Below are 20,108 nucleotides of genomic sequence, written 5' to 3'. Positions count from 1 at the left end.
ATGTAATCCAATAAAATAATTCAAATTAGGAAAAGTCTCAAAATGGTGATCGACTCGAAAAATCAGTGGTAAATGCAAAAATTTTGTTATTATTACAATATAATGTTTTTAATAGTATTTTAATATATTTTAAAGAAATGTTGTTCTAAAATATACTAGTGGTCAAATGCAATCCAATAATATAATTTAGTCAGGAAAATCTCTAAATGATGATCAGCTAGGAAGCATCAATGATAAATGTAAAATTTGTATTCTTGTTGAAGTAAAAGGTTTTTAGTAATCATTTAATATATATTATTTTCAAAATTGTTCACAAATAAAATTGCGGCCCAATGCAATCCAATAATAGAAATCAAATAAGGAAAAAAATGAATTGTCCAACTATAATCATTAAGTTATTTTAAAACATGACTTCTTATATAAAGCTCTTGGTGTTAAGCCCAACAATCACAATTTCTTAGTGATAGTTTAGACATGACAAGAAGAATCTTCAAGGGTCCTCAAAGGATGACATGATGTAAATAAAAATTGTGAGAAACTTAGGAGTTACGTTTTCTAAATAATGTAATGGTCTGTTCAGAAAAATTTGTAAACTTTGTACGTCATGTGGTAATGAAATTGCCATTGTTATATTTTCCCTGAACAGCAAAATTTTATCATTAGGTCACCCTAGCGGGGACATGTTGGTGGAGATGATCTTTGGGACGAACATCTCTCCACCAAATATCGATGTCACGATCAACAAATCGTGCCTCATAGAGAAGCAGGATTCGTGAGCTCAATTACAAGTTCATGAACCTCAAGGGGGTTCTCCAGATAGAAAAAAAATCGCGGAGAATCCCTTTGAGAAATTAGAAAGAGCTGGTGGTGTTTGGTGGGAATCTCCTATTGGAGAACTTAACTTATTTCAACTTCAACACTTGAAGAAGGCATTGGATATTCTAAAGAAAATTGTAGAAAAAGAGGAAGAAATGGTGAGTAATAATGCATTACCATTTGAGATATTGGGAAGTCCCTGGACTCCTCCTAATTGTGCAAGATAAAGTTCTTCATATGGAATAAATGTTGGTGGAACCTTTGTTAATCAGTTTAGTGGATCTACTTCTTCCATAGTTCCCAATTACTAGTTTTGTCGTCATTCATAGTGCTTGTATCACGGAATTGTCAAAAATAAAATATTATATTAAGTATCTAGGTTCATTTGTCATTTGAGTTAACCTAAGTGTTGTGTTAATAAGTTACTGTTCAATTGAAGTCAGTACTAAGTGTTGTGTTCATCATGTAATGTTTATCCATTATGAATTTACTAATTTTAATTATATATTTTATATTACTAGTCCATTGTCATGTTTATTGTATCCTTTGAATTGCATTACATATTAATCTCTTATTTATCAAACATATTACAAACTTTTGCGACTCTTATCCTTGTTGATATGCTTCTACAATTCGTACATATTTTCATTGTCAAACACAACATCTTCATTAAGTGTCCAATCTACTCGAGGGAACACTTGGAGATTAAGTAAATTAGCAAATCAAAACCATGAATTTCCACGAAATACAAGTATTTTTATCGGAATTCCTTGAGAATAGATTGTGAATTATTCTTAATTGGTCAAAAATTCATCTATTCGAGGCAAAGGATACTTGTTTCAAATATTAACTGTCACGACCCAAAACGAGCCGCGAGTGGCACCCACACTTATCCTCCTATGTGAGCGAACCAACAAATCTAAACCCCAAAATTTACCAATATTTCAACCATAATGAACAAAATATAATGCGGAAGACCCAAAACTTATTAATATAACCAATAAATAAGCTTCTAAAGTTTATCAATTATTATCCCCAAAATTTAGAAGTCATCACACCAAGAACATCTATCCTCAAATTTCTAAATCAAAGAGTATTTAAGAAGCTAAAATAAGTAAACAGATGGTCCATGTCCGAACTTCAAGGACATCAAGACGTGAATGAGAGAATCCATTCCGAACTAGGAACAATAGCTCACCCTGAAATCAGATATGCTGGAGACTGGCTAGAGTTGAGGGCGAGTCAAAGTCGATGGCACGCTTGTTGCACTTCACAAATAACAAAGAAGAAAATTACAAGTAGGGGTCAGTACAGGGAACACGTACTGAGTAGGTATCATCGGACAACTCAAAATAGAAAGCAATATATACTGAATAATAATATAAAATAAACTACAATACATAGCAGGTGGCAACAACAAGTACAAGAACCATTGGCAACAACACCAGGCACACCTATGAGGACTCAAGTCTCCACACCATACTCATTTGGGAAATAGGTTCTTCGAATTTGAGTATATTAACATAATTCAAGATTACTTCTCTTTATTATTATCGTGTCGGAACGTGACACTCTGATCCATTATTACTACCGTGTCGGAACGTGACACTCCGATCCCTTAATACTACGTATCGGAACGTGACACTCCGATCCCCTATTACTACGTGTCGAAACGTGACACTCAGATCCCCTAATACTACGTGTCGGAACATGACACTCCGATCCCCAAATACTACGTGTCGGAACGTGACACTCCGATCCATTTATCTCATTATTTTAGTTCATCAAGCCTTATTTATGTCAAGGCGCCATCTTAATAGAGAGGACTTAAGATTGAAGATTCAACAGTCTCATCATTCTGACAACCACAATTACACCATCACAACATACAAACACATAATCAAGCATATAAAAGACTTTACAATACCACCCAATACATATCGATCGCTATTTAGAGTTTATCTATCACATAGAAATAAACCATAACCTACCTCCACTGAAGAATCGTGATCAAGCAAGCTACTTCCCAATGCCTTTGCTTTCCTTTTCGTTCTCTTTATCTCGCTCGTTCTTTCCTCTTCCTGTTCTTTTTATTTTTCTTCTGCAGATTCTTTTTCTTTTACCCTAATTATCATATAATTTGTTATGATAAAAGTAACCCACTATTTATTTCCTTATTATCTTCTTTAACCCCCAAGTAAATAAATTATGAAACTTACCCCACTAATTTCATAATTATAATCATGAATAGTCCAAAACACCCCTTTAAAACTTTTAGCAGAATCTGACCCATTTGGGGTTACGCAACTTCTGACAGCCCATCGTATCTGCGACGGTCCATCCTATAGGTCCGTCACAAAGTTCAGAGAGTCAAATTCAGTAAGGAGGTATGTGACGGTCCGTCGTATCTACGACGGTCCGTACTGCAGTTTCGTCACGAAGTTTAGAGAGTTGATCTCAGTACCCAAATTTCAGAGTTGAAGTGTTTTGGAACAAAGACGCCCGACGGACCATTGTGCCTATGACGGTTCGTCCTACCTGTCGTCGAGGTTAATGAGAAGAGCAGAAGAAGAAATTACACAAGTATAGGACGATGGATTCCATCACGGTCCGTCGCGACCATGACGGTCCGTCGCGTGATCCGTCGACCCATTCAGTTTTTTATTACAAAAGATTCTACTGCTCGAAATGTCTAAACATGTTGTTACAATAGATACCAATTTACCCATCGTTCGTCTTTGAACGATCACAAGAAGAAAAGCAAGGGCGAGAGAGAGTACCTGAATCTATAAAAAGATGTGGATATCTTTCTTGCATATCAGCCTCATTCTCCCAAGTGGACTCTTCAACTGGCCAATTCTTCCACTGAACCTTGATGGATGCAATCTCCTTTGATCTCAACTTGCGGACTTCTCTATCTAAAATAGCAACAGGCTCCTCCTCGTAAGACAAATTCTCATCAAGAAGAACTGAATCCCAACGAATAATGTAGTTTCCATCCCCATGGTATTTTTTCAGCATAGACACATGAAATACCGGGTGCACTCCTGAGAGTCCAGGAGGCAATGCCAATTCATAAGCTACCTTCCCCACGTGTTTCAGAACATCAAATAGACCGATATACCTTGGACTAAGCTTACCTCGCTTACCAAACCGCATCTCCCCTTTCATGGGTGAAACCTTTAGCAAGACTTGTTCACCCTCTATAAAATCCAAGTCCCTAACCTTTCGATCTGCATATTCTTTCTGCCTGTTCTGAGCTGCTAGAAGCTTCTCCTGAATGAATTTTACTTTATCTAACGATTCCCTCAAAAGATCGGTACCCCATGGTCTCACCTCAAATGCATCAAACCAACCAATGGGAGACCTACATCTTCTCCATACAATGCCTCGAATGGGGCCATATCATTACTTGAGTGATAGCTATTATTGTATGAAAACTCTGCTAAGGGTAAGAATTTATCCCAATGACCACCAAATTCTATCACACATGCACGAAGCATATCTTCCAACACCTGAATCGTTCGCTCAGACTGACCATCGGTCTGAGGGTGAAATGTAGTACTAAGATCCAACCTAGTACCTAATTCAGCATGCAACATTCTCCAAAACTTAGAAGTAAATTGCGTGCCTCTATCTGATATGATGGAAAGTGGAACTCCATGCAATCGAACAATTTCTGAAATATAGAGTTTGGCTAACTTCTCTGCATTGTAAGTCACCTTAACCGGAATGAAGTAAGTAGACTTAGTTAATCTGTCAACAATTACCCATATAGAATCAAACTTACCCAATGTCTTTGGAAGACCAACCACAAAATCCATTGCAATTCTTTCCCATTTCCATTCAGGAATGGGCATTTTCTGAAGTGTTCCTCCGGGCCTCTGGTGTTCATACTTTACCTGCTAACAATTCGGGCATTGGGCAACAAAATCAGCAATGTCACGCTTCATCCTACTCCACCAAAAATGTTGCTTTAGGTAACGATACATCTTGGTTGCACCAGGATGTATAGAATACCTTGAACTATGAGCCTCTGTAAGAATAGTGTGAATCAAATCATCAACACGGGGCACACATACCCTCCCCTTAATTCTCAAAACGCCTTCCTCATCAATTATTGCCTCTTTAGCCTCTCCTTGTAATACCATCTCCCGAATTCGACTCAGCTTCTCATCAGTAAACTGTCTTCCCTTAATCTTGTCAAGAAAAGAAGATCTTGCCTCCACACGGGCCAAAAATCCTCCTTTCTCTAGTACCTCCTGCCTCATGAGGTCATTAGCCAAAGTCTGAACCTCTCTAGCCAATGGGCGTCTAGAAATCTGTAGGTGGGCTAAACTTCCCATGCTCCCTGTTTTTCTACTTAAAGCATCTGCCACAACATTAGCTTTTCCTGGGTGATACAAGATAGTAATATCATAGTCCTTTAGTAGTTCCATCCACCTCCTCTGCCTCAAATTCAAATCTTTCTGAGTAAAGACATACTGTAAACTACAATGATCTGTATAGACTTCACACTTGACCCCGTATAGATAATGTCTCCATTGCTTTAATGCAAACACAACTGCATCCAACTCCAAATCATGGGTCGGATAGTTACGTTCATGTACTTTTAATTGCCTCGAAGCATAAGCAATTACATTCCTCTCCTGCATTAGCATTGCACCCAAACAAGAATAAGATGCATCACAATAAACAATGAGATTCTTACCTTCCACTGGCAAGGTAAGAATTGGTGCAGTAGTCAACAAGGTCTTGAGGTTCTGAAAGCTTTCTTCACATTCGTCCGACCATATAAATGGAACATTTTGGTTAGTCAAATTTGTCAATTGGGAAGCAACAGAAGAAAATCCCTTCACAAATCGATGGTAGTAGCTAGCTAAACCAACAAAGCTCCTTACCTCTGTAACATTAGTAGGTCTTACCCAACTCTTCACTGCTTCAATGTAAGAAGGATCCACCATCACTCCATCCTTAGAAACTACGTGTCCCAAGAAGGACACTGAATCTAGCAAAAACTCACACTTGCAGAATTTGGCATAAAGTCTTTTCTCCCTCAACACTTCCAATACAATTCTCAAATGCTCCTCATGTTCTTTCCTGCTCTTTGAGTATATCAGTATATCATCAATGAATACAATGACAAAGAGATCCAGATATGGCTTAAAAATCCCGTTCATCAGGCTCATGAAAGCAGCAGGGGCATTCATAAGCCCAAAAGACATTACTAAGAATTCATAATGCCCATACCTTGTTCGAAAAGTAGTCTTTGCCATATCTGCTGCCCGTATTTTCAATTGATGATAACCAGATCTTAAATCAATTTTTGAGAAGGTACAAGCACCTTGTAACTAATCGAACAAATCATCAATGCAAGGAAGAGGATACTTGTTCTTAATAATTACCTTATTCAGTTGCCTGTAGTCTATGCGCATCCGAAAACTTCCATCATTCTTCTTCACAAATAAAACAGGAGCATCCCAAGGGGATGCACTTGGTCTAATAAATCCTTTACCTAATAACTCCTGAAGTTGGGCCTTTAACTCCCTTAACTCAGCTGGAGTCATTCTATAAGGGGGTATGGAAATGGGGCGAGTATTCGGCTCCAGATCAATACAAAAATCAATATTCCTATCCGGTGGTATACCAAGAAGGTCTGCAGGAAACACATCCAGAAACTCACGGACTATCGAGACAGACTCAATCAAAGGTACTTGGGAAGTATCATCCCTGAGATGTGCCAAGAAAGCTAAACAACCCTTACTAACAATTCTCTTAGCACGATGGAACGAGATAATATGAACTGGAGTTGAAATATAGTCACCCTCCCACACTAGCGGTTTTGTTCCGGGCTTGGCCAATGTCACAGTTTTAGCATTACAATCTAAGATTGCAAAATTTGGAGAAAGCCAAGTCATACCCAGTATTACATCGAAATCCACCATATCTAGAATAATCAAATCTACATAAGTATTGCTCCCCACAAAAGTCACAAGACAAGACCTATACACCTTCTCAACTATCACAGACTCACCCATAGGAGTAGAGACACGAATACGCATGTCAAGCAAATCACAATGTAAATAAAGACCAGTAGCAAATGAGGAAGATACATATAAAAATGTGGATCCAGGATAAAATAATACAGAAGCCATGCAATCACAGACCAAAAGATTACCTGTGATAACAGCATCAGATGTCTCTGCTTCAGACCTCCCAGGGAAAGCATAACAATGGGCCCTATCACCTGTCTGCCTGTTACCCCTACCATGTAGCGCTGCAGTATCTCTAGCTCGCCTGCCACCCCGGCTGTTTTGGTTACCACCATTACCTTGGCTACCACGTCCTCCAGAATGGCGGCCTCTCCCATGACCACCTCTACCTCTGACTATTGGGAGTCTGTAACTCTATTTTGGACAATATCTCCTAATATGTCCCGTCTCTCCACATCCATAACAATCTCTGGAGTCAAGCATAGGTCTCTGTGAGAACGACGAAGTCTGGGGATAACCTTCAAACTCGGAGAAATGTTGACTGGTCTGCGATGGACCCCCAGCTACTGCCTGTAGTGAAGACTGAATAGGTCAGGCTGGGTAACCTCCTGAACTCTGCCCTTAGGAGTAAGAACCACTAAACTCACCTCCCTTACAGAACTTCTTAGATGTCGACGCCATGGTGAAGTCTTCTGGCTTCACCCCCTCCACCTCTATCACAAAATCAACCACTTCCTGAAAGGATTTTGCTGCAGCAGCTACCTGTAAGGCTGGGATCTGCAAATCTGACCTCAATCCCTTCACAAAACGGCGAATACGCTCATGTGGACTGAACCAAAGTTGGGTGGCATACCTGGATAGTGCACGAAATTTGAACTCATAAGCAGTAAAAGACATCCTTCCTTGCTCTAGGCTCAGGAACTCATCTCTCCTCCTATCCCTTAAAGTCTGGGGTATATACTTCTCCATAAATAATCTAGAGAATGATGCCCAAGTCATAGGTGGTGCCTGTGCTGGTTGACACTCAACATACGACCGCCACCACATTTTGGCATTCCCCTGAAACTGATAGGTCACAAACTCAACACTGAATCGTTATACTATGTCCATCTTATGTAGCAGCTCATGACAATTAACCTGAAAATCATAGGCATCCTCAGATTCAGCACCCTTGAAGACTGGAGGTTTCAACTTCAAGAGTTTAGTGAAAAGTTCATGCTGATCACTCGCCATTATAGGCCCTATAGTCAATCGAGGAAACGTGCCTACTTCCAATGAGGCATCTATGCGGGGAGCCATAGCAGCTGCATGTTGTACTCCTGGAACCTAAGGTGCTGGTGCAGAAAACACTGGAGGTGTCTGGCCCTGATCAGATAACCCGCTAAGATAAGTAAGAACCTAGTTAATCATTTCTGGGGTAGGTTGGGGTGGTAATTCCTCATCTTGCACCTGCTTATTTTCCCCTTCCTCACCCTCTCTTACTACCTCATCAGTCGGTGTATGAGTCACCGCCCTATTACTAGCTGGACCAGGTGTTTGTCCTCTACCTCTAGAGGGCGTCCTCCTGCGACCTCTACAACGGCCTCTTGCCACAACTCCTCCTCGAGCTACAGCCCCAGTGTTTGGCTTAGACGCACCCTGTCTTGCTGGTGTTGGTGTTGGCATAGTTGTTGCTCTAGTTCTAACCATCAGCGAAATAGAGTGAGGATGTCAGATACCAATTTGTATCACCTAGATACCAATTGGGTCAAAGTAATAGCACGAAAGAAAGAAAGAATGGAATTTTCCTAAAGTCCTATAGCCTCTCAAAGAAAAGTAAAGGCGTCCCCCTATCGTTCCTCAAGACTCTACTAGACTCGTTCTTGTATGGTGAGACCAACGAACCTAACGCTCAGACACCAAGTTTGTCACGACCCAAAACGAGCCGCGAGTGGAACCCACACTTATCCTCCTATGTAAGCGAACCAACAAATCTAAACCCCAACATTTACCAATATTTCAACCATAATGAACAAAATATAATGCAGAAGACCCAAAACTTATTAATATAACCAATAAATAAGCTTCTAAAGTTTATCAATTATTATCTCCAAAATCTGGAAGTCATCACACCAAGAACATCTATCCTCAAATTTCTAAATCTAAGAGTATTTAGGAAGCTAAAATAAGTAAACAGATGGTCCATATCCGAACTTCAAGGACATCAAGACGTGAATGAGAGAATCGAGTCCGAGCTAGGAACAATAGCTCACCCTGAAATCTGATATGCTGAAGACTGGCTAGAGTTGAGGGCGAGTCGAAGTCGATGGCACGCTTGTTGCACTCCACAAATAACAAAGAATAAAATTACAAGTAGGGGTCAGTACAGGGAACACGTATAGAGTAGGTATCATCGACCAACTAAAAATAGAAAGCAATATATACTGAATAATAATATATAATCAACTACAATAGTTAGCAGGTGGCAACAACAAGTACAAGAACCATTGGCAGCAACACCAGGCACACCTATGAGGACTCAAGCCTCCACACAATACTCATTTGGGAAATAGGTTCTTTGAATTTGAGTATATTAACATAATTCAAGATTACTTCTCTTTATTATTATCCTGTCGGAACGTGACACTCCGATCCATTATTACTACCGTGTCAAAACGTGAAACTCTGATCCCCTAATACTACATGTCTGAACATGACACGCTGATCCCCTATTACTACGTGTCGGAACGTGACACTCCGATCCCATAATACTACGTGTCAGAACGTGACACTCCGATCCCCTAATACTACGTGTCGCAACATGACACTCCAATCCATTTATCTCATTGTTTTAGTTCATCAAGCCTTCTTTATGTCAAGGCGCAATCTTAATAGAGAGGATTTAAGATTGAAGATTCAACAGTCTCATCATTCTGACCGCCACAATTACACCATCACAACATACAAACACACAATCAAGCATATAGAAGACTTTACAATACCACCCAATACATATGGATCGCTATTTAGAGTTTATCTATCACATAGAAATAAACCATAACCTACCTCCACCGAAGAATCGTGATCAAGCAAGCTACTTCCCAATGCCTTTGCTTTCCTCTTCGTTCTCTTTCTCTCGCTCGTTCTTCCCTCTTCTTGTTCTTTTTATTTTTCTTCTGCAGATTCTTTTTCTTTTACCCTAATTATCATATAATCCGTTATGATAAATGTAACCCACTATTTATTTCCTTATTATCTTCTCTAACCCCCCAAGTAAATAAATTATTAAACTTACCCCACTAATTTCATAATTATAATCATGAATAGTCCAAAACACCTCTTTAAAACTTTTAACAGAATCTGACCCAGTTGGGGTTACGCAACTTTTGACGGCCCGTCGTATCTGCGACGGTCCGTCCTACAGGTTTGTCACAAAGTTCAAAGAGTCAAATTCTGTAAGGAGGTCTGTGACGGTCCGTCGTATCTACGACGGTCCGTACTGCAGTTCCGTCGCGAAGTTTAGAGAGTCGATCTCAGTACCCAGATTTCAGAGTTGAAGTGTTTTGGACGAAGACGCTCAATGAACCGTTGTACCTATGACAGTTTGTCCTACCTGTCATCGAGGTTAATGAGAAGAGCAGCAGAAGAAATTACACAAGTATAGGCGACGGAGTCCATCACGGTCCGTCGCGACCATGATGGTCTGTTGCGTGATCCGTCGACCCAGTCAGTTTTTTATCACAAATGATTCTACTGCTCGACATGGCTAAACAGGTTGTTACATTAACCCTATTGAATTGTTTGTAATCTATACACATTCTCATACTACCATCTTTTTCATTAAAAAATAATTCTGGAGCACCACTTGGGGAATCACTAGGAGGAATAAATCCCTTATGAAGAAGCTCTTAGATTTGAGCCTTAAGTCCTATTAATTTCACCGGAGACATGCGATATGGAGGGATGGAAATGGGGCGCATAATAGTTCTAAATAACTATAGAAATATTTATCTCTCTCCGGAGTCATATCAGACAATCCTTTAGGAAACACTTGCCTAAATTCTGACACAACATGAAAACACTCAATGCATTCAGTCTGAATTTCAACATCCGTAATATGAGCCAAATAAGCCAACCAACCCTTCCCTATAAATTGTGTAGCCCAAATGGAGAATATGACCATAAATTGCTCAGGCTTGTATACCCCTTTCTACTCTAATTTTTCCCTTCCTAAAATTTCCTGAGTTACAGACAGTGTATTATAAATAAGCACATCAAAATATGGAGACAAAAAATTCACACTTAAGATTATATCAAAATCAATCATATCCAAAATCACCTTATCAGCCCAAGTCTTAAAACCCATAAAGAAAATAGGACAAGCACGATGAAAATAGGTGATTATTACTGACTCTCCACCTGGGTAGACACATGGATAGGGACATCAAGTATATCACAAACAATATAAAATCCTAAGGAAAACCACAAGAATACATAAGAATAGGTAGAGCCCATATTAGTTAACACATTAGCCATTCTATCAAAACCAAGAATGGTACATTTGATCACCGCGTCAAATACCTACCTCATTCTTGCAAGGAAAATCATAACACTCAGCCCTACCATCATGAAGAGCCACATCCATGTTTTTGTTGCACGTTACCCCGTCCCCATTACCATTTCCTTTACCTTCACGGCCTCAGTGATTACCTCCTTGCCCAATTTTTGGATTCCCTTGACCATTATTATTGTTCCCTACATGTACCACTACTCCAGTTTGATGTAGTTCTGAGTCCAAAACATGTGTGTGGGGACAATCTCTCCTCAGATGCCAAGGTTCACCATAGTTGCCCCGCTGATGGTGTGATTCCATGTCTATCGTGAATCAAACTTTTTAATGGAGTTCCTTAGTAATTATCTTTATAGGCAAGCATAGCATACTCAATGTTCTTGGCTGAAAGTGTTGGCCTTCCTAAACCTCTGGAATAAGATCCTTGCAAATGCCTGAATTCGTGTAACTTTTTTCCAATGCCATAACCTGACTATCTCGCCTTACCCCCTCAACTTTCTTAACGTAGTATGCTAACTCATTAAAGCTCCTCCCTGTAAAGGTCATACGAATAGATAATACTGCAACTAAGAATTTAGTTGCCGAGTAAATAAGCAAATCCTCTCCTCATCAGTAGTCACCAGTTGAGTAGAATAAGCAACCACAAACATACCACCTTGCTCCGAAGCTGTGAACTCATCCTTCTTGTTGTCCATCATAGTTCAGAGCACATACTTCTTAGATACAGAGAATCAAAATTAGGTCAATGTGGGTGGATACAATCCCTCTACCATTGCTTAGCCTCACCTTGCAGCTGAAAGATCACAAACTCAACCTCACATTGATGGACAATTCTCAACTTATGAAGACTCTCATAGAAATCTAAGATAAACTCCTAAGCATTCTCATTTTCAGAACAAAGAAAAACAAGAGGCTTAAGCTTTAAAAACTTAGTCAACATTTTATGATCATTACCTAACAGAATCCAACAAAGGACGGATAAAAGCATCAATACATATATGCACACACATCGGGATTAGTCATAGAAATATGAGGATTAGTGGGAGATTCAGTTGCTTGAGTAGAAGGAAGTACTCCAGGACCAACCAACCCTTTCAGGAAAGATATGATCTGTTGGGATAACACTGGGGTCAAGAGGGGAACAACGGTAGTCTTATATTGCACCTCTTCCATTTGTCCAATCTAATTAACATTCTCCTCTATGTCTTTATAATAAAATGGAGGGGCCTCATTTTGGGGGTCACTTTAAACTTGTACCCAATCTCTAATAGGAGCCATTCTTCCTCAGCGTCTACCCCTAGCTCTATCTCTACCCCGGCCTCCGTGACCTATAGTTGCAGATCCCTCAGCAGGAGCATTGACGGGAGCTACAAGCCTGATGTTATTGTATGGAGTGTTAACCACTTGCGGACAGAAGAGTGAAGGAGGTTAGATACAAATTGTAATTGCCAGATACCAATTAGAATCATGTAATAGCACAAAAGGAGACAAGAAAAATGGAGAGATTTTCTAAAGTCCTATAGCATATCGAAGAAAAGTGATGGTGTCCCCGAGTACATCGAGATCAATTAACCTCGGCTTTGATACTAACTTTGGACGACCAAAATCATCGTAATTGGAACTCACACTTACTTTACGGTGGGAGAACCACTATTAGAACCCAAACGAAGCAACTAACCTAAAAATTGTAACATTTAAGTTACGAAAACAATTTAAATACTAAGGAAATAAATAGGGAGTTCTCATAAACTCAAAACAAAAGTCTAATAATTATACTAACATTGCGGAAGAAATGCCTAGAACCTGAAAGTCAATGTTACAAAACAACAATAGTTTAACAAGTCTAAACAAGAAGAAATATAACCCCAAACTAATGGACTAACAACTAGCTAGAATGTCTATGTCCTAAATGGTGAACATAGATTAAAGAGAACCCATGGCAGCCCAAAAGGATTGGTTTCCTTTGAATTCGAACCGTCACTGACTTCTAAGTGAGGTCTGTCAATAGCCGCCTGAAGATCTCTTGTACTTAACAAAGAAAGAGCAAGCGTAGTATCAGTACACAACCAGAATTAACATGTAGGATCATTCGGCTCTCACACTAAGTGCAACATAAATTAGTCAATACAATAATATAATCACATGCATATATCCAACATATACATTATTATAAATATTTACAACATTTTACAGTTAGACATTCCTCAAGATACACAACTATATAAAATCATTTGTCCTCTCATGAAACCCAACCCCAAAATATAAGCATACCGAAAACCAATCCCATAGTTATGTCGGAACGTGGCAAGAGATCCAATTTATTTGTGTTGGATCTTGGAAACCAATACATTCACTACACCAAATAACAATCAAAATTATATTCTCAAGTTCATACAGTTTAGTCATGATTCATTGCATTCATCATCCTTCTATCTCATTTACCAAAAATGTGATCAATAATGCTACATTAATATACATACATATATCAAAATGAAAGAAGAAAAAACATGCATCAGACAATCATTGAATCACTAAAAAATCTTTAAACCCCAAGATTCTTTATCCTTTCCATTTCATATTCGTTTCGCTTGTTGTTGGTCTACAAACAATCATGATAACATAAGAATAAAAAAATCAGTAATTACCTGAATCACTAATAATTCTAGGAACCCTAGATCATACCCAATATCCCAAGAACCAAAAATAGGGTTGTTTACACCATAAAACCTAGATGAAAACCCTCTGCATCAATAATTACCCATTTTAGCATGTTTTTGCGAACTGAAAAACGGATTTAGAGAGTTAAAAGCTTACCTTTAGCCTCAAAAATGGTGAAAATTATCATGATTGTCCTGGGGATTTTCCCTTAGCTCTAAATTTCTAAAAATGTAGAATAAAGTAATTTTGGGGTATATTTATGATTTAAGTCACGTCGAGCCCGCCACAGCGACCCTCACCCCACTGTAGTTGCCCCGCTAGAGTGATCAAAACCAGTGCCAAAGTGTCTTGAATGAAATAGTGAGATATTTTAATAATTCCAAGACCCCCATTTCACAACCCACCCTTAACAAAGGATGCTTAGAAAATATGGTTCAAGCTAAGATTGATTTTGGTAGTTCTACTCATCCGAATTCAATTTCGTAAAGTCGTACAGATTTATTAACAAATAATCTAAATATCCATGTAATCAAAATAATAAATATGTCACCCGATTATTACAAGATTTTCCTTCGCCTAAATGACTTTGATATCCTCCAAATCTTGACTAGGTTAGGGAAATTTCAGGTTACTACAAAAATATTTTCCGATCCAAAATTTTCTTTATTTTCTTACCTATAAAGACTAAAACCAGTCGTTAAAGACACAATGGTCAACCTCAAAAAATGAAGTTTCAATTGGAATTTTCATCATGTCACGACGTTAAATCAGATGTTTCATAGGAGAAAACCCATGTTTTTTGTGGGTTTCTTTTAATTATTAATTTGAATAATAGGTTTTGATTTTGTAGGTTGAAAAGTGAACAGTGTTGGAAAATGGGAAAAATGCGAGCTAAATGTTCAATCGGCTACATGTCGAATAGGTCGGGTTGCCCAATTTAAACCTTTGTTTCAACCTGCATCTTATTTATGATACATATTTAGGTGTTCAATGTCATGAATGGACAGGTTTTAAAAGGTCCTAACAGTTTTAAAGTCAAAAGTCCTTTACTCTCTGATTTGTTCAATTCCTGTACTCTTACATCGATATTAAATTTTTCACATTCTTGCATTTTTGTTCTCCTTTTGCTTTTTGGATCTTTGCTTGAGATGGAATTTGGAATCACTTTGTCTTCTCATTTTATCAATTCAATTGTTAAGGTTTCATCTTTCCCCTTACAAGTTTGTACATTCAATGTACTAGCGAAATTCAACCTATATCTTATTTATGATACAAATTTAGGTGTTCAGTGTCATGAACAAGCACTTCATTGATCCCATTCATTCCTATCTAACTTTGGTAAATCTTTTTGCTTTCCGAAGGTTTTTACGTTTACATTCTTTAGATTTATTAAGATAATGTGGGTCTTGTCCTGACATCTATTGTAGTATTTAGCGGCTTCATTAACAGTAGTAGTCGGGGAATCTTTTTCCTTTCCCTTGTTAATTTTTTGAGACTTAAATTTCCTTCTTATGGCTATTTGAATATTTCTAATTGTTACGTATTTTAAAAATAGTTGAGAAGATTGATTTAAGCTTTGCATTTGAAGTTCTAGTTGTTGAGTAATGTCTTCCGCGGTGTAGTAAGCAAGGCCAACAATTTTCTTGGGATCTGTAATGGTTCTAGAGTGTGGGCCACGTTCAGAGTGTACTCTCGAGACATGACACAGGAGGAAGGATTATGTTTCATTAATGAGGAACGATTTGGACTTTTGTAAGGTAATACAATTTTGTATACTCAAATAAGATATCACAATAAAAAAGTACTATACAAATATTATATGGGCATCCTGTGGATACATATATTAGTAACGTTTATATACAACAATGATGGTGACAAGACCACAATTAAAATTTAAAATTATCTCATAATCATTTTAACATTAAGTCAAACACATACTTCCTCAATTTTATTGTTTATGTTGATGTAGAGCTAATTTTTATTTAATTTCTTATATTGAATCCAACTTGTATATATTTGACCCTCCCGGACCAAATTTTTTACTTATCTTTTTAAACCCCTTCGATGAAAATCATGCCCCTGCCTCGCAATATTTGCAATAATTTTGGATGTAATCGTTAATATTTTAATCCATGTTTAGATGATTTCCCGAAAAGGTGTCTTCTTAAATCCAACATAGATCCGCTTGGAAATTTCTTTCAATAAGTTGACTTCAACCTTTACCTTGGCACAACTAGGTCTAGAATTGCTTATCGTAGCCATGTGAACATTTAACAATTTTCTCACTTCTTTGGAAATCAAAACGAGGATTCTTGAGCGAAAGAATTAGGTGATAGGAATTGAAGAGAGGTCCTTGCTAAGACAATATAAGTTTCCATCATTGAGTTAAACTTTGGTTCCCACTTTAGAAGTTGTATCTGATAATATACTCATCTTTAGCCTTCAAAATATATGCCGGTTTTTGACAGGACATGAACGTAATATTCCATAGTAGTAACGGGATTGGAATGTGTTTATCACTCAAGAATCATGCCTTACATTAGGCCTTGAACCTCATACCATAAAGGATCAGATTTTCAAATTTCTTATATAGTTCTTACCAGCCATAAGAAACTTTTCAAATTATGAAAAATAGTAAATCTTCTTTAATGATTTTGGTCTCAGCCTCTTCTTCATCCCAGAATACAGTTGTCTCTATATGGATGAAAGCAATATCTTTGATATGATAGGCATTGTAATTTTGTCATTCTACTTCACTCAAAGTCGTTGAATAGTTCAATGGAGGTTTTGGTGGTTGTTCATCAGCATGGAGTGTAGGCCATGATCGCAGGCATTGTCCATGATGCCTACCGTGAAATTAATCTTATGAAAATTTAGGTTTTTAAAACGAATTCCTGTAGTATCTATTACTTATGGAATACCAATTTATGGTTACACATGGGTTGGGAGAGACAAGCAAAAGAAAGATTAAATAGGATAAAGTTCATTAATAGGATGAAGAAATAAAAAAAAATTAAAATTATATTGAATCGTTTGGTTGAATATTACGAGAAATAGTCCATGTATTTGTATGGTATTAATTAGTACATTCTTTGGTAGAAATTAAGGGCATATATACAACCAATTCATGGATTATTTATACATTATACATAGTGTAGGGTGTACAACTAAAATCTTACCCTTGGTGATATTAGTAATACACAGAATTTAATACCATGGTATAAGTCTATGCAAAGACAACAATATAGCTAAACTATTTTTCACGGGTTTTCTCATTTTCTACATTTTATATTTTATATTTGTACAAGTAAATTTATTTAAATAAATAGCCATACAAATTTTATTATTTCGAGGGAGTTGTTTGTTGTTAATAAATCAAATACAAATTCATATAATATTTGAATGTGAATTGCTTAGAATTTACATATTGAAAAGGCAAACATATCACCAAATGATATATGTATAAAAGCATTTTGGAAATAAATACCAATAAGAAGGTCAGAGACGGTCCAGAAAGCACTTGATAATATCATGATCTTATTTTTAAGCTTAATTTGGTCATATGTAACACGTTATAAATAAGAATAATGATATTTATAAATCCAAATGCCAACGTATAGTTGATCTGATACACTCTATGTCTCTAAATGAATATTGACTAGGAAATTTTTAATAGTAAATGAAAATCTCGTTTTATTATTAAAATAGAAGGGTTCTATTAAGCATTAACTATATGTTTTTTATGAAAAACTTTTCTCAAATATAATAGAAATCAAATACAATCCATTTGTATAATCCTAATTAGGAAATATCCCTAAATTTTGATCTAATAGGAAAATTCAATGGTAAATGAAAAATTCATGTTATTATTAAAATAAAATGTTTTTATTAATGCTTTAATAAATTTTAAAAAAATATTGTTCTCAAATAAAATAGCAATGAGATGCAATGTTATAATATAATTCTAATTAGAAAAAATCTCTAAATGATGATCGAATAGGAAAATTCAATATTAAATGAAAATCTCATATTATTATTAAAATAATAATTTCACCATTTATTTGATATATTTTTAAAATATTATTTTCAAATAAAATATAGATAAAATGCAATCCAATAATATAATTCTAATTAGGAAAATCTCTAAATGGTGATCGATTAGAAAAATTCCATGGTAACTGCAAAATTCGTGTTATTATTAAAATAAAAGGTTTTTATTAATAATTAAATATATTAAGAAATATTGTTCTTAAATAATAAAGCAGTCAAATACATTCCAATAACGTATTCTAATTAGGAAAAATATGATGATAGACTAGGAAACATCAATGGTAAATGCAGAATTGGTATTATTATTAAAGTAAAAGGTTTTTGTTAGTCATTTATTATATATTTTTTCCAAAATTGTTCTCAAATAAAATAGTAGTCAAATGCAATCCAATATATAAATTTTATTAGAAAAAAATGAATTGTCTAATTATAATCATTAATGACTTTATCATTAAGTTATTTTAAAACACAATTTCTTATAAAGCTCTAGGTGTTATGCCCAAAAATCACAATTTCATAGTGATAATTTAGATATGACAATAAGAATTTACAAGGGTCATCAAAGGGTTGACATGCTGAAAGTAAATAATGCAAGAAAGTTAGGAGTTGAGTTTTCTAAGTGACGTGCTGGTCTGTTCAAAAAGGCTTGTGACCTTTGTACGCTATGTGGTTCCGAAACTTGCCATTGTTATATTTCCCTGGACGGTAATATTTTCTCCCATGGTATCACTAGTGTGGACACGTTTGTGTAAAGGTTCCTCCCAAGGAACAACTCTCCACCAAATAACGATATCGACAATCAACAAATCACGGCTCATAGAGAAGCTGGTATTCATGAGCTTAATACCAGGGTTATGAAACTCGAAGTGGTTCTCCAAATAAATAAAATTTGCGGAGAACCACTTTGAGAAATTAGGAAGAGAGTTATTGGTGTATGGTGGGTATCTCCTACCGAGGTACTTAATTTGTTCAAACTTTAATACTTGAAGAAGGCATTGGAAATTCTAAAGAAAATTGTTGAAAAAGAGGCACAAATGATGAATAATAATGCATTCCCATTTCAGACATTGGGAAGTGCTTGGAATCCTCCTAATTGTGCTAGCTAAAGTTCTTCATATGGACTCAATGTTGGTGGACCCTTTGCTAATAGGGTTAGTGGATCTACTTCTTCAATAGCTCGCAATTACTAGTTCAGTCGTCATTCTCAGAGTGCGGGTTATGGAATCGTCAAAAATAAAATATTATATTAAATGTATAGGTTCATTTATCATTTGGGTTATCCTAAGTGTTGTGTTCATCTTTTATTATTCTGTAGAAGTCAGTACTAAGTGTTGTGTTCATCATGTAATCTTTTTCAGTTATGAATTTAGTAAATTAATTATACATGTTATGTTATCCGTCCATTGTAATGTTGATTTTTTCATTTGAAATGCACTACATATTAATATCTTTTTTATCAAAGATATTACAAACATCTGCTACTCTCCTCCTTGCAGATCTGCTACTACAATTCATAGATACTTTAATTTGTGAAAAACAACATCTTCGTAAAGTGTACAGTCTGTTCGAGGGAACCCTTGGAGAATGGGTAAATTAGCCAGAAAATGCATGACTTTCCATGGTATAAAAGTACTTTTTTATCGGAATTCCTTGAGCTTTAAATTCTTTTAATTTTGCCAAAGTCATGAGATATGGAGGGATAGAAATGGGGCCGCATACCAGATTCTAAATCAATGTAGAAATCTTTATTTCTCTTTGGAGACATACCCCACAAGTCATTTGGAAAAACTTTTCTAAATTCTGATACCACTTGAATACACTCAATGGATGGTGACATCGCTAATATGAGTCAAATAAGCAAGCAAACACTTCCCTGTCAATTTCGTAGCCCGGATGGAGGATATAATCTTTGCTTGCTTAGGCTTGTACACCCTTCACTCTGATTTTTCCTTTCCTAGAATTTCTAGATTTACAAACTTCGTATTTTAATTTAGAAAATAATAATATTGGAAAAATCAAGTCACACTTAAGATGATATCAAA

General features: G+C 36.6%; 1 protein-coding gene across 1 annotated transcript; it reads right to left on the bottom strand.

The window, feature by feature from the left end:
- Positions 1–2,629: 2,629 nt before the first annotated feature.
- LOC138348038 (uncharacterized) lies at positions 2,630–11,661 on the bottom strand. The gene is made up of 9 exons (XM_069296645.1): positions 11,499–11,661; positions 10,844–10,934; positions 7,572–7,662; positions 7,328–7,379; positions 7,064–7,204; positions 6,260–6,700; positions 4,899–5,209; positions 3,853–3,996; positions 2,630–2,674 (listed from the first exon to the last, which is right to left on the bottom strand). Exons 1-9 carry the CDS (start codon positions 11,659–11,661, stop codon positions 2,630–2,632), a joined length of 1,479 nt encoding a protein of 492 aa, XP_069152746.1.
- Between the last annotated feature and the right edge of the window lie 8,447 nt (positions 11,662–20,108).

The sequence above is a fragment of the Solanum lycopersicum genome, chromosome 4 (assembly GCF_036512215.1).
Source record: "Solanum lycopersicum chromosome 4, SLM_r2.1".
Lineage (NCBI taxonomy): Eukaryota > Viridiplantae > Streptophyta > Magnoliopsida > Solanales > Solanaceae > Solanum > Solanum lycopersicum.
The sequence above is the reverse complement of the archived record's forward strand: the minus strand, read 5'-3'. Positions and strand labels throughout refer to the sequence as shown.

Excerpts from the sequence above, each read along its gene's own strand:
- LOC138348038 (XM_069296645.1), bottom strand. The coding sequence starts at position 11,661 with ATGGAATCACACCATCAGCGGGGCAACTATGGTGAACCTTGGCATCTG. Across the intron at positions 7,663-10,843 it reads CATGTTGTGTCAGAATTTAG|GTATGCCACCCAACTTTGGT; the intron begins GCAAGTGTTTCC and ends TGCACTATCCAG. Across the intron at positions 3,997-4,898 it reads TTTTGAGAATTAAGGGGAGG|GTTTCACCCATGAAAGGGGA; the intron begins GTATGTGTGCCC and ends GTCTTGCTAAAG.